The following is a 15,998-nucleotide window of genomic DNA, read 5'->3' as shown; positions in this document are numbered from 1 at the left end:
AGGTTGGAACCCCCCTTTGCCTTCAGAACTGCCTTTATTCTTTGTGGCATAGATTCAACAAGGTGTTGGAAACTTTCCTTAGAGATTTTGTTCCATGTTGACATAATAGCATTATGCAGTTGCTCCAGATTTTTCAGCTGCACATCCATGATGTGAATCTTGCATTCTGGCACATACCAAATGTTGAATTGAATTGAAATCTGGTGACTGCGGAGGCAATTTGGGTACAGTGAAACCAGCGTTAAATGATTTGAGCTTTGTGACATGGTGCATTATCCTGCTGGAAGAAGCCATCAGAAGATGGGTACACTGTATCATAAAGGGACGAACATGGTCAGCAACAATACTCAGGTAGGCCACGGTGTTTAAACAATTCTCAATTGGTACTAATCGGCCCAAAGTGTGGCAAGAAAATATCCCCCGCACCATTACACCACCAGTGCCTGAACCGCTGATACAAGGCAGGATGAATCCATGCTTTTCTGTTGTTTACGCCAAATTCTGACCCGACCATCAGAATGCTGCAGCTGAAATCAAGACTTATCAGACTAAGCAACTTTTTTCCAATCTTCTATTGTCCAATTTTGATGAGCCAGTGCGAATTGTAGCCTCAGTTTCCAGTTTCTTAGCTGACAGTAGTGGCACCCGGTGTGGTCTTCTGCTGCTTTAACCCATTTTCTTCAAGGTTCGATGTGCTGTTCGATGTGCTGTGCGATCAGAGATGGTATTCTGCATACCTTGGTTGTAAGGAGTGTTTATTATTTGAGTTACTGTTGCCCTTCTATCCTCTTAAACCAGTCTGCCCATTCTCCTCTGACATCAACAAAGCATTTTTGCCCGCACAACTGCCGCTCACTGGATATTTTCTCTTTATCGGACCATTCTCTGTAAACCCAGAGATGGCTCTGTGTGAAAATCCCAGTAGATCAGCAGTTTTTGAAATACTCAGACCAGTCACCAACAACCATCTCAAGTTTGAAGTCACTTAAATCCCCTTTCTTCCCCATTATGATGCTCTGTTTGAATTTCAACAATTCGTCTTCACCACATCTAGATGTCGAAATGTACAGAATTGCTGCCATGTGATTGGCTGGTTATCAGTTTTTGTTACCAAGGAATAGAGCGGGTGTACCTAATAAAGTGGTCAGTGAGTGTGTGTCTGTGTGTGTGTGTGTGTATATATATATATATATATATATATATATATATATATACACGCACATACACGATATTGTGCAAAAGTTTTAAGCAGGTCTGAAAAAAAATTTTGAATTAGGAATTCTTTCAGAAATAGAAGTGCTAATAGTTTATTTTTATCAATTAACAAAAAAGTAAAGTAAATAAACAGAAGAGAATATTTGGTGTGACCACCATTTCTTCAAAACAGCATCGATTCTTCTAGGTACACTTCCTAGGTCCTGACAGGAAATGACGCAATTTAAGGCAGTTGCCATAACAATGGGACGGAACCTTCCTCAGTCACCACCCGTTGTTATGGCAACTTTAGAAACAATCGGCGCCACGACTGCGGGTGAATCGCACATGCGCGAGTTTGAGAGGTACATGCTGGCATGCAGCTCTCCAATGATTATTCCAGACGCGTTATTGATTGGGCTTCACATGCCCACAATCATGATGGTAAGGGCCACAACAGGAGGTACAAAATTGTGAGTATAAAATATATATTTTAGCAACATCCACTATTAAACTTTTATAATATTTTTATTTTATGTAATAATGCATTATCCTCGGATCAATAAAAAAAAAAAAAAAAGTGTCGGGAACTCCGCTTTAATGACATTGGCTGTATGTTCTGCTGTAGAATAAATTTGGGGCCAATCATACATCTCCCTGATAGTATGGCAAGATCAGGCCCAGACTGGGACAAAAAGTAAGCCCGGTTATTTTAGACTGAGCAGCCTTATTTTTTCTTTTTAACCACTTCCAACCCACGCTATAGCCGAAAAACAGTTACAGGGCAGCTGTGATGTTCCCTGGGGTGCGCATCTGGCATGCTCTGTGATTGCTGTGTCCTTTGGCTGATCACAGATCATGTTAAAGGGCCCGTAATCGGGTCTGAACTGATCACATGTAAATAAACTTTCCAGTTATCAGCATTCCTTTTCTCACACGCTGTCACAGCATGAGGGTATGGAGAGACGGAAACCGGCAAGTGTGACAGGGGACATGCACACAGATAGGGCACTGCTTATCAGTACCCCCCCCCCCCCCCCCAATGCAATTTAGCTCTCTGCCCCAACATCCCAGTGCTAGCTAAGCCTGAAATCTCTGCTACTTAAATTGAAGGCACAGGGGAAAATGACCTCCAACAAACACCCACAGGGGCGAGGTCACTACAGCTGCCTGCTGCATGCCCCCAACTCCCGCTGCACTCACCCCTGGAGGTGCGGCCTTCTCCACTACCTCCTCCATGCCAATGCAATGGTGAGCTGTCCACCAGGCTCCCTCTGCAATCTCCACTCACTCTTCTGCAGTTTCAATCTACTCTCTCCTCCAGCAGTGATCCCCACTCTCCTCCAGTACTCAGTCACAGCCAAGATGGCCACTGAACAACAGCTGCGATCCTGGCACTCCTCCTGCTCCAGTTCATACCGGCCTCATGGTTTCACTGCTCCAGCCCCGATGGTCACCGCTCCAGCACCTCTGGCCTCCCCGCCTAGCACACAAAACGTACCATCACAGCACATCACCCTGCATTAAAGACGGCCCTTGGACATGAGGCCCACTGGGCAAATGCCCAGTGTGCCCAATGGCCAGCCCGGGCATGAAGTATCTGCCTGTATCTCTCATCATTGAGGACACTATTGATCATGACCGAATGTCCAACTCCATTTGCAGAAATGCAACCCCAAACTTGCACTGCACCTCCACCATGCCTCACTGTTACCTGCGGACACTCCATATTGTACCGCTCTCCAGCCCTTCGGCAAACAAACTGCCTCCCACTACAGCCAAATATTTGACATTTTAACTCATCAGTTCAGACCACCGGCTGAAATTTTCTGCACCCCAGTTCCTATGTTTTCATGTATAGGAAGTGGAAACAAGGCGAAGCAGCTCAACTGTGCATGAAAACATGGAAACATAGGAACTGGGGTGCAGAAAAATGGCAACAGGTGCTCTGGCCTGCAAAGCCAGCATCTCAGTCCAGGAAATAGATGCTGAGCCTGGATGACGCCTGAACCATCATCATCATCCTTCTGGAGAGAACTGCACTGCCAGGGGAAGTACTGTGATCGCTGTGAGATGTAATATACTGTATACCTAGAAGTGTTACACTTACACATAGCGTGCATGAACAAATATATCTGATGTTAGGACTATTTTAAAGCCAAACTTCATGTTTAACCACTTGAGCGCCAGAAGGTTTTACTTCACGATCAGGCCATCCTTTGCAATTTAGCATTGTGCTAATTTAACTGGTAATTTTGCAGTCATGCAACGCTGTACCCAAACACAATTTATATACATTTTTTTCACACAAATAGAGCTTTCTTTTGGCGGTATCTGATCACCACTGGGGTTTTAATTTTTTGAGCTGTAAACAAAAAAAGACCAAAATTCTTGACAAAAAAATCTATGATAGAAGACATGGATGGACAAACACAGGACAATCATTTTTTTAAACTTTACAAAGATTTTATATCTTCACGTTATTCATATCGATATAGGCAAAAACAAGAGTAATATACTGTACAGTTGTTTTATGTAAGTCATGTAGGATCACTGTGATCAGCCTCTCTTTCTGATCTCTTGCATTGTGGGAACAATCCAGGGTTCCGTGGAATTCCAGGGTTCCTCCAAAGGTTGCTACGGGGTTTCCAGTTTCTACTTCTCAGTTAAGTTTCCACTGAAAAACAAAAAATAAAAAACTATTTTTAACTTTTTGCAGTAAAACATCAAATAAAACAATTAAAACAAATACAATGTCTTATAGCGTCTACAAACTATGCTACAGATACAGACAGTTTTTTTTTTGTTATATACTATTAATGACACTAATCAGCGACTTATAATAGGACTGCAAAAGTGTGGCAGGCAATCTGACACTTAACTGACACTGGGGGGAAACTGACTAACTGCAGCAGACATCACCAGGGACACTAATACAGTGATCAGTGCTAAAAATATACACTGTCACTATACTAATGACACTGGCTGGAAAGGGGTTAACATCAGGGGTGATCAAAGCCATAAATGTGTATCTAGCAATATGTAATGTGTGAATACATTGTATTTGTGTTTTTTTTCTTTTTGTGGTGTATTTTGTTTAATTGATTTATTTGTCTATGTCTTTAAAGTGGAAGTAAAGTTGTATTTTAAACAAATGTTTGACGGGCACAATATTTATGACAGAAGAGACCCTTATTGGTCTCTTCTGCAATAAATGCCTCCTTCTGCCTGTTGGCTGTCATGTTCATTGGGCCACGCATGCACAGCTCAGGGAACATTTATGGCCCCAAATGTGCCGCAGCGATGTGACTCCCGTGTGCATGTGCGGGAGTGGCGTCATCGCAGCCTGACCTATCAAGTGGCTGAAGTCACGGGACCTGGAAGGAAGAGTGGGAGAAGATGGAAGCTGTGCTGAAGGACATCTTATGATAGGTATGTCTGCCATAATGTACTAATATGCTGTGCACACTATGACATAACCCTCCTGGGGGCCTTAAAAACAAATATAGCGGACTTTGCTTCAGCTTTAACACTTTTTCAAATAAAAGTAAATCTGAATCTAAAAAAGGGAGAAAAAAAAAACACAAAACGAAAAAAAAGTGCGCTGTTTTTGGTTCGAAGACAAATTGCCTTAAAGTGGATTTACCGGCACCGTCTAACCCTATCCAACTGGATATCTGATCTCAACAAGTGTGTTTCTGATGAGAGACACACACTTATTCTCTTAGAAACTCATTGAAGCAGTTTAATGCAATTTGGTCACCTTGGCTAGACCATATGAGCTCTGTATTGAGTTAAGCTGGCCATACATTATACAATTTTCTCATTCAATTTACATTAGATTTTATTCAATTTACATTAGATTTACCTTCAAGTACTGTATGTGCTGCAAGGGCATGACTGATTGCATAGAAATTGAAAGTGTTTATGTTTGACCTCATATTATATGGTTCTGCTAAATCTTAAGGAAAATGGTACAAGAAAATTGTATAATGTATGGCCAGCCTTAGGCTCTTGTCGGTTTAGCTGTATAGTTAAAACATTTTTTTAAAGCAGAGTCTATATGCAAAGCAGGCTGGTATTACTATGCTATTTAGACGCCTATTGTTATGATGGCTTTTAGGTATGCTCTATTTTTTTGTAGTGGTTTTGTATTTGTGTTTTTTTTTTGTTTTGTTTTTTGTGGTGTATTTTGTTTAATTGGTTTATTTGTCCATGTCTTTAACCACTTAAGGACCACCCACTGCATATATACTGCGGCAGGGGGGACCTATCACGTGAAACGTCGTACCTGTACTCTGTTTCGTGCACAAAACACTGCGGGCGTGCCCGCTGCATGGTGGGGGTGCCGATGCACAGGTCTTTCGGCAACCCGCGATCGCTCCTCAGAGAGGCCGAACGGGGATCTTCCTATGTAAACAAAGCAGATCCCCGTTCTGACAGGGGAGTACAGAGAGATCGTCTGTTCCTAGTGATCAAGAACAGCGATCTCTCTCTAATCCCAGTCAGTCCCATCCCCCCACAGTTATAAACACCTCCATAGGACACACTTAACCCCTTGATCGCCCCTAGTGTTAACACCTTCCCTGCCAGTGTCATTTATACAGTAATCAGTGGCTATTTTTAGCTCTGATCCCTGCAATAATGTCAATGGACCCAAAGTGTCAGAAGTGTCCAATCTGTCCGCTGCAATGTCGCAGTCTCGATAAAAATCGCTGATCACAGACATTACTAGTAAAAAATAAATGTAAAAAAATGCCATAAATCTATCCCCTATTTATAGACGCTAAAACTTTTTTGTACCAAAAATACATAGAAGAATACATATTGACCTAAACTGATGAATACATTTTTTTTTTACATTTTTTTATTGGATATGTATATGCAAAAAGTAAAATATATATTGTTTTTGTTTATAGCTCAAAAAATAAAAAACGCAGAGGTGATCAAATACCACCAAAAGAAAGATCTATACAAAGGTTCCTCTGACTGGCTGAGGCAGAGAGGCAGGTGGATGATATCACAAACTCTGAGCCCAATCAGAGGAAGCCTGCAGCGCTCAGCCTGACTTTATATTATGTTCTGGGAGTGGGAAGGGAAGTTCCTATCCCACTGCCGGAAAGCAGCGCTGTAGCCGAGGCTACATTCCCTTAATAGCACGCACCCAACAAATGAACCTGTTGGTGTAGTAAATTGTTCATTTGAGCCAGCATGGCCCAAACAAACTATTTAAAGGGACCTTAAATGTGCAGTTAGGCTTTAAGGCTTCATTTACATGGATGCATAGACCCTTACTTCTGTGGTGAGGATTGCGTTTATGCTCCCAGGGAATGACAGGCTTTTCATTTGCAATACATTATTTGATACAGATATATATCAGCCATAGTAGATTGTAGAAGAAAAAGTCTTCCACAGTTGAAGGACAAAGGGTTGGAAACGGGAGCATTTAGTGAACGTGGTAGTAAACTGCCAAAATGTTAAAAAAAAGGGTCTCCTGCAGGTTTTTGGCATAATGTAGCACATTAACACATTTGTCTGCAAACGGAAACGGAGCCCTCCAGAGCATGGCTCTGTCACGGCTTCCCCAGCGCTTCTATCTTCACCCAATTTTTCTTCCAGGTTCGTCGACTCCGCCATTGCACGGCATACTGTATGCCCTGAATGCAGAGCGACACTGCGCATGCGCGGGGGGAGAGTCATCGGCTGTTGCTGGTGTGAATATTACCTAAACGGTGCTTTATTGTAAGCTTATCTGTAGGTACAGGTTGTTTTTTTTGTACCACTTCCGCATATCTAAAGACAAAACTTATTTTTTCATTTTGAATAAAAGAGGGTTATATATTTTTTTTGTAAACTGTCCCATTGGGGAGATTTCCCTTCACTTCCCTTGGCTACAACAGGAAGAGAGGGAAAATCCCTCCAAAGTGAGGGAATCCCAGGCTGACACCAGACCTAGTGTCTCCATTAGAAGATTTCCCTCTATTCATTATCTGCTGACAGCCCAAAATTTGGGATTTTCTTTTACTTTCACTCTCATTGATAATGGTCACCAGAACAATTAAAAGGGGTGAATCTCCCTAATGGGGACACACAGCAATAAAAACCTGTCAGGCATTCTAATCCCTCTCCACACTAACAAAAATACAAGATTTTGCCTTTTATTACAATTTAACTTTCAGTTTCTGTTTCCAGACCGCAGGCTAGAGACTCCGCTTGTCCTGAACTTTTAGAAACTTGTTGTGAGGGAAGCAAATATCTAAGAAAAGTTTTGAAAAACTTCATAAAAAGTTATCCGCTTCCCTTTCTGCAAAGGAGGGGGGAGAGTCCAGGAGGTACGGATCCAAGAGACCTCATGTCTGGATGATGGGAGAACGGATCCTGCTTCCAGCATCCTGCACCAAGGGGTTAACCCCTTCTGTGCCACGGCTCCCATCACCCTACGCTCATTCATTGCCCAGGAATGAAGTGGTTTCCCATGCAGGGGGTCACAGTGGGAAGAGTCAAGGCTGTATGTATGTGTATGTGTGAGTGGTGAACAGCTGAGAGCTGCTTTTGGATTGTCTGGAATGTGGTAGATGACCTGACAGCAGGACTTTTATGGAAACTCGCAGGCTGGGAGTTAGTGCAGCCAAATGGCATCCCGTCTGATGAGAGCAGCAGACCAGGAGAAGGACAGCTCTGCAGCAGCACACAAGGAGCAGCTCAGTGTGGACTAGTGGAGGGGATCTGCTTCAGCTCAGGGTGACAAAGGACAAGCCAGGGTGCAGCTTAATAATATCCCAAGTCTGGCACAGCAAGAGGACAACTCAGCCAGGAATTACTGGAACTGTCTCATCCTAAGCATATAACTGACCATAAAGCTTTCCTCTGGAGCAAGGTAAGATCCTATTAACAACTTGTATGAGTAACCTCTTTGTACCTCCTGGGGAACTACAAGTCCTAGCATGGATTTAGAATCAAGCTTTGGGTCTCCAGTTATCCAGAAACTTTCAGTTCCCAGTTAATAATGGAAACTGCTGTGGAACCATGAGTCACAGCATAACCACCACTCCTTTTGTACCCGATTGTCCTTTGTAAATCAAAAGGTTTTTTGATGACTTTGCTATCAGATGATGTATAAAATGCCTCAAACGCAATTACATTTTTTTAAGCTGGACACCTTGTTTTTTTGATAAATCCTGGATTTTCAGACATCGAAGTTGCCAAGTTATCGAGGAGAAATGCTTGCAGTAGGGCTGAATTAAAGGAAATCTATACCTGCGCCTGGGCAGGAATATTGTTTTTTAGGCACTGACACAAAACTATATAGATCAGAAGACTGCAGCTGTCTGATCTGCGTTCTAATTTAGTGACTGAATAGCTGAAGCCATTGACAGCCAGGAAACAAGTATTTTCAGAAGGAGAGGTCATCAATGAAAGCCCCCTGACTTCTTCACTATAGGTTTCTCTTACTTCAATTCTTTTTTGACACATGGGCACGCAACTCTGTATGATGATCACATGTAAATCAACACGGTTTGCAGTAAACAGTGATGGATCATTTTTGTGAAAACAAATCACCAAAACAACAGTGTAACATTGTATGATGTCAGGGCTCATGTGGAGACAGTTGACAGTTTTCAGTTTTTACTAATAGAGAGCGTAAAGGAAAGAATACACCTAATTGGGGGTCAATAGAAAGTGAAGAGCAACAAGAGATAGCTCTATGATAGAAGACATGGATAGACAAACAGGTCAATCATTTTTTTTGAAACTTTACAAAGTTTTTATACCTTCACATTATTCATGAGTATAGCTAAACATACATACACTTTGTTGGAAGAAAAAAAAAAAAAAAAGAGGAGAGTATAGCTAAAAGAACAAAAGTAATATACTGTACAATTGTTTTATGGAACCCGTGCAGGATCGCTGTGATCAGCCTCTCTTTCTGATCGCTTGATTTTGGAAACTAAACTGTGTAACTGTATAGACCAGCCTTTCTCAACCAGGGTTCCATGGAATCCCAGGCTCCTTCAGAGATTGCTAGGGGTTTCTTGAAAAATAAGCAATTTTCTGCTTCTCCCTTAAGTAACCGCTGACAATAATGATCTTTTTGGCTATCTGGGGGATTCTTCCCAACGACCACAAGTGTAAGATGTTTCTCCCAGCGACCATCACATTTATATACTAATGTAGCAATAGTAATTATTAGTAAGGGCTCTCTGAGACCAGAAAGTTATTTCAATGGTTCTTCCAAACTAAAAAAAAAAGGTTGAGGTTCTGTGGACCCCTTGGGTTCCACCAGAGGTTGCTAGGGATTCCTGGAGCTGTCACCGATTGACCTTCAACCTGTTGGTGCCTGCATAGTTCGGAGTCTAACGCCACTTAGCGAAGCGAGCGGAATGGCACCATTTATCTTTTTTAAGCTTTCTTTAAGGGAGCATTCTTCCCACTGAACATCAATGTAAGGGGCGTTTTCTCAATGACCCCAATACATTTGTATTAGGAGGGGTTCCCTCGGACCTGAAAATGACAGGTGGCTCTAAAAAAATATTAGTATTGATAAAGATTTTTGAAAGCAATCTTCTGCAGGGAATGATTTTTATCATAAAGTTGGGAAATCATTTTGGCCGATATCACTTCCTATCCATCCTCAGTAATCATTTTGGTAGCAAGCTTACAATTGTCAGTTGTGTTTGTTGAATCCTACAAAATGCTGGTTATTTTTTGAACAACTACAGCCAGATGGAGTTTACGTTTTATTTAAAACAAACAAAAAAGCAGACTCTTTTTTTCCCTTTCTACTATATGGACAGGTTGGGTCAGGAGTGGCACTGCATCTTTGAGCTCTTTATGTAGAAATAAGGTATTGAATCTCACAGACTCGTCCTCCTCCTAAACCACAGGCACTCTCTCCCTGCTTTGGGCCCTTAAAGGGGTTGTAAAGGTTCAATTAAAAAAAAAAAAACATGTCATACTTACCTCCGCTGTGCAGTTGGTTATGCAGTGGCCCTCATCCTGCTCTTCTGGGGTCCCTCCGTGGCACTCCTGGCTCCTCCTCTTCTTGAGTGTCCCGTCGGAGAAGCGCTCGTTCGACACAGAAAACAGGACTCGGCCCCACCCCCGCCTCATTTTGATTGACAGCAGCAGGAGCCAGTGGCTGCACTGCTATCAATCTATCCAATCAGGACACGAGACACCAGCTAGAGCTGGTGAGCTTGTCCACGGGGAGAAGATATCCAGGTTCAGTTAAGTAAAACTGGGGCACTGGAGGGCTGCAGCACTACAGAAGGTTTTTCACCCTAATGCATAGAATGCATTAAGGTGAAAAACCACAAGGGTTTACAACTCCTTTAAGTAAAACTTGAAATGAAAAGGAGTGACAATAAGAAATTCTGGTAAGTTATTTTTATTGTTGATTAGTACCCCCAAAAGAATAACATATATATGGACGTCTTTAATTACTCTTTTTGGAGTTCTACTCTCTCTACATTACAACTTAAGATTTTTTTTACTTCATTGGGAGGTTAGGCTGTTTTTGACTATTTATTATAACAACCCTTTGACAAAAAAACGGGCATTAAAGGAAAGTCTTAAATGTTTTTCCATCTACTATTTTTCATACTCCTGTATGAATCTGAGTGCTTACAATACTAGAATATTTTAGCCTGAGGATCTCTTTGCTGTAGCTGACCGTATGGTTCTGGACTGTACAGAAGTTGACAAGGACAGGCTGAAGATTCAGATGGTGGGTGAGTCTTCAGAACAGGTGACAGCTGTCACTGTCATACTAACCCTCCTGGCTGACAGCAGTGAAGACAAATTAACCATTTAGCCCTAGCTGTTTCCTACAATGCAAGTGTGAACAGGGAACCAGCTGAAAGTTCATGGAGTCCGAGTCTTGTTTCTGAGTTCACTTTCCTCTCTGACCAGGCAATAATCATACTGCATCTTCCCAAATACAAGAGGTGATATCACTGTTGCAAACTGGTCAAAATTCTGACTATTTCTCAGTTGTAGGAATGCTTGTGTAGTGTTGGATTACTGTAGAGTTACGCATGGTGGCCTAGGCCTGTACCTGCAAAGGGGACCCTGATATTTCCCAGCTGAAGTACAGTTAGTGTTTGCAAACCCTCACCCTTGTAAAACAACCATAGTTGTGTGCAGCCTATTGCATTATAGTGTGCACCCCCAAGCTCATACAGACACACACACTCTTATAAATTAATGTAAACAAACTTTAAAATGTATAAAACATGGGCGGTGTAAGTGAGGCAGAGGTTGGTGTCAGTAGGGCAGTGGACAGTGTCAGGTGGCAGTAGACCAGTAGACGGTGGCAGTGGACGGTGGCAGTAGGGCAGTGGCAGTAGAGCAGTGGACGGTGTGAGTAGAGCAGTAGGCGGTGTGAGTAGAGCAGTAGGCGGTGTGAGTAGAGCAGTGGACGGTGTGAGTAGAGCAGCGGACGGTGTGAGTAGAGCAGTGGACGGTGTGAGTAGAGCAGTGGACGGTGTGAGTAGAGCAGCGGGCGGTGTGAGTAGAGCAGTAGGCGGTGTGAGTAGAGCAGTGGACGGTGTGAGTAGAGCAGTGGACGACTTTGTCATTACAGTGGAGGAGTGTCAGTAGAGCAGGGGAATGTGTCATTAAGGTGGAGATTACTGTCAGTAGAGCAGTGGATGGCACCAGTAGTTTTTTTTTACAATCTTATTTTTAATAATAATTTTTTTGCAAATTTTTTTAGGAGCCCCATTGGGAACCTTTCTCAGGGGGTCTAAAGAGAGCAGCAGCCGGAAGCAGAGAAGAGGAGGGAAACAGGAAACGATGCAGGGAGGGTGGGGGGCGCAAAGGGAAATCTGCACAACATGGGGCAATTAGGGTGTGCCAGTATGCACAGTATGGAGGACAAGGAGACTCTGAAAGTCTCCGAAGAACACCGTCTGCGCACTGAGTCTAGCTTGAAGCCCCACCATCCAAGTGGACATAGGGTTGCTCGTACGTGGGCTCGCTTCACTCGCCACGCTTCGCTCGCCGCGCTTCGCTCGCCACGCTTCAGGCACGGCTTCGCTATTTTATATTCTAACTCTATGTCCACTTGGATGGTGGGGCTTGAACCTGGACTCATAGCGCAGGCGCTGTTTATCTTCGAAGATGTTTGGCTTCTCCTTGTCCCCTGTACTGCGCAAGCGCAATACAGGGTGGACACTATGTGATGGGGGACACTATCTTATCGAACACCGGCTAACCCCATACACATTCTTAAAGAAACAACCGCTTTAAAAGATAAATAAAAGGCAAAGAAGTTGTGTATAGATATAAAAAAGGAAAAGGTATTTTTGTTTATTGCAAGTGATAACATAATCTCTGTTCTCAGCTGCAATAAAAGCTAAGGGAGGAGAAACAGCAGCACCAGTGAATGGCTGTGCACGGGGCATGTAAGGACAAGTCTGATCATTGGAGAAGAGCAGACTGAGTTCCCAGCACAGCTACAGTACTGACCATGCTGTGCTCTCCTGCATAGTGTAGTCAGTTTTTAATAGGAAAGCAGAAAGCCTGGCAGGAAGAAAGCCTGGCAGGGATTTCACACAAAGGAAGCAATACAAAGAGAACTGGAGACTTTTTCAGACAAATACATGGTACAGCAGGCACAAAATAGGAATATGAAATGTTGGGTTTACGTTTTCTTTAAGATGAGCCTCCCATTAAAACAGAAGTGAGAGGCCGTTATTACCGTGTCACCATCTGGGACTCTTTTAAATTGTGACCTAAAGCCAGTTATCATCAGAACAGAAAATAAAGAGATTTTATACAATTAAAAAAACAAATCTCCCAATGGACCCGTGTTGAGTGTCAGCTGGATTTCCTTTTCTTTGGGATGGCTTCCTCTTGTGTCTCCAGGACAGGTAATTAAGGGAAATATCTGCAATAAGGACACAGAACGAAAGATAGCAAAAAAAATAAAAAATGATAAAAATTACAGACAACCCCCCACCACTGTAACATCTATGACACGTGACTGTATAGTTTACCAGCATTCTAGCTGTCTTTTAAAAAGCACCAAAGTGTGTTGGAATTTTAAGCACACGCTATAGGACATTTTGGAAAGTATCTGTTTGGTAAGCTTTAAGGCTGGATTCACACCTATGGCATTTTTAGTGATTTTTGCATTTTGCAGATTTGCACTACAGAATGTGTTCCATAGGAAACCATGGTGACTGGACTGTAGTGCAAGTCTGCAAAATGCAAAAAGCACTAAAAATGCATAGGTGTGAATCCAGCATAATGGGGCAGATACCTACCTAAGTGCAAAGTGTAGTGTAATGTCTGCCCTTCTCAAATGTACCACTGGGACCTGCGATGATCAGATGTGTCCAGCAGCTGTTATTGGTGATTGTGCATTGAAAGATTCATATCCTTTCCTTCATAAAGAATGTAAACATAAATGATCTGTCAGGCTGTAAAAAATGGTTTGCATTTGATTATAGTTGTGGTATGTGTGGTGCTTTCTAACCACTCTTTGATTTCATATTTCTGAAACCTGAAGTTTCCAGCAAATCATTAAATGTTGAAAATCAACATTTGGATTGAATCTTAGCAGTATTAAACACAGAAACAAAAATATATATATAAAATGTATGTAAAATGTATACAAAATGTATATATTGCAGCTTACGTATTAATAAATGGAGTGACTGCATTCATTTTCTTTTATTTTTGGCTTTTCTCTCTTTATTTTCACCTGGTGATCCAGCCAATAACACACATGGTGTCTCTGCTCTAGATGGAGGAGCAATGAAGATGTCATTGGACAGCAGCATTGTCAGTCTGCAGAGAGGGAAGTTTCCATAAACTTCCACTTCTGTTAAAGGAAGTTGACATATAACAGATATACTGGCTGGATCAAAAGGTGAATACCACTTAAAGGTTAATACCACTTTAAACAAATACAGTGTAGCCAATCATATTTCAACTTTTTCTTTTCGGCAATTGCCATTATGCTATTTCCTGCCAAATCTTTTACAATGGTGGGGATTTATGGCTTTAACATGATATTTCCTTCTACTTACATATTCTGGTGGATGTTTGAAGTGTGATTTGAATTGTTTTTATGAATAAGGAATAGTCTGGAATGTTGGGAGCAGTTGCCTTTATGTTATATTTGTGGAATTTTGAGTTATAGGGTTTTTCTTCGTTTTGCTACTTTATATTGTTCAGAGCAATGTCTAATCTTAAGCATTGGGCTGACTTGTGTTTTAAATATTGAAGAAAAAAAAAAAAAGAAAAAAAAGCTCATTCCACTAGAAAATGCTTAATTATACTTATTTCTGGAGTCCTGTTGCTGGACGGGTAATGCAAACTGAAATGTTGACCATTGTTGCTTCCTCACTCTGGGGTAGATAGGCGGTTGTAAAGGTAAATTAAAACAAAAAAAACAAACACGTCTATATAGAATTGAACAGAGTGGCCACAAACCTTCTCTTCTCGGGTCCCCTGCTGGGGCTCCTGGTCCCTCCTCTCTGTCCAGTGCCACCATGGGAAGCCGCTTGCTCCTGAGCCCTGCTACTGCATCCATTGGCACAGACAACAGGACTCGACCCTGCCCCCTTCGTCACTGGTTTTGATTGACAGCACTGGGAGCCAGTGGCTCCTGATGCCCCAGCAAAGCCAATGAGACATGGAAGTGTGGTGAGAGAAGAGCTGTAGATGTGCACAGCGTTGGATCGAACAAGGGCCCGAGAAAGTAAGGGGGGGGGGCTGATGCCAAAACATTTTTTACCTTAATGCAAAGAATGCATTAAGGTAAAAAATGTTTAGGCTTTAGAACCACTGGTGGTCACCAGTGGTTGTAAACCCTCTTATATACCCAATAGCCTCAGGTGATACAGAGATGAAACAAATCCTCCTGCACAAGTTTTTCTTGTTTGGCGCCTTTCAAACGGGCTTTCCGATCAGCTCCAGGACCCTTCATTCACCCCTATGGAATGGCGGATGTTAGCGGTGACATGTCCGCTGACATCTGCCGCTATCCGATCCTGTCTGTGAAATCCTGACTGATGGAGACTCTATCTTCCATCCGTCTGGAGAATTGGATCAGATGAAAGCGGAAAGGCTGTCCGATTTCATATGATCTCCCCATAGAGAGCGGGACTTTGACAGGTCCGTCTCAGCACAGTGAGCGGAGACGGAACTGTCATCAGCCTGCTCAGCATGGGATCAATGAATCGATACCCCACTGAGCAAAGCAGAGTCTGTCGGGTGGACCGCCTGTGTGAAAGAGCCCTTAATCTGTAGTCTTCTTTTGATCCCTTCAAAAATGCATAATTGTTATAAAATCCTTCTTCATCTATCAGTATCACAGAGGAGGGGGCAGAGAGCTGTAGTTAGAGCTCATGTACTGTGTGTGAGAGCTAATTGGAGGAAAGGGACACACCCCCCTATACACATGGCACAGGAACAAAGGTAGAAGAATGAAGCACCAGACAGAAATGGCACTTAGAGCTTTGGAGATAAACAAGTAAAAACTACAGATATATGTGCTTAATTTAGACTTTGTGACTGAGGTTTACAACCACTTTAAGATGGCAATATGCTATTAAATTGCGGGCAGAACAGATGGACAAATCCCTCCTATCCGAGTAACGTATCCTGACAGCTGCCTGCAGTGGCTGTCAGAATACCTGAACGATTTACCACCAGTTTTTCACCAATCTTCTTTGGTTTTCTATTTGAAGGACATTGACAGGATGGGGCCAACAAGGCCACCCACAGTGTAAACTTCAGCCGTGTCATCAATGAAAATTGTATGGCCAGCTTTACTTCATTCACTTCAC

The 15,998-nt window shown here is 42.5% G+C and overlaps 2 protein-coding genes across 12 annotated transcripts in view; one reads left to right on the top strand and one right to left on the bottom strand.

Annotated features, from left to right (window-relative positions):
• Positions 1-3,512: 3,512 nt before the first annotated feature.
• Positions 3,513-15,998, bottom strand: part of FUBP1 (far upstream element binding protein 1) — a 114,576-nt gene continuing 102,090 nt past the window's right edge. For all 5 annotated transcript variants that reach the window (XM_077450417.1, XM_077450416.1, XM_077450415.1 and 2 more), the window contains one exon: positions 3,513-3,871. In XM_077450417.1, the coding sequence (XP_077306543.1) occupies positions 3,857-3,871 (15 nt within the window). In that variant the 3' untranslated portion in view covers positions 3,513-3,856. The remainder of the gene's footprint in view (positions 3,872-15,998) is intronic.
• NEXN (nexilin F-actin binding protein) overlaps positions 7,567-15,998 on the top strand; it is a 77,381-nt gene continuing 68,949 nt past the window's right edge. For 2 of the 7 annotated variants that reach the window (XM_077450411.1, XM_077450404.1), the window contains exon 1: positions 7,569-8,071. The gene's annotated coding sequence lies outside the window, so the exon portion shown is untranslated. Of the gene's footprint in view, positions 8,072-15,998 lie in introns of all 7 variants that reach the window. The other 5 variants (XM_077450410.1, XM_077450406.1, XM_077450405.1 and 2 more) reach the window with 4 other exon arrangements.

Source organism: Lithobates pipiens, unplaced genomic scaffold (genome assembly GCF_037356315.1).
Source record: "Lithobates pipiens isolate NorthernLeopardFrog02 unplaced genomic scaffold, aLitPip1_a1.2 Scaffold_23, whole genome shotgun sequence".
Taxonomy (NCBI): Eukaryota; Metazoa; Chordata; class Amphibia; order Anura; family Ranidae; genus Lithobates; species Lithobates pipiens.
Note: the sequence above shows the minus strand (reverse complement) of the source record. Positions and strands in the feature narration are given on the sequence as shown.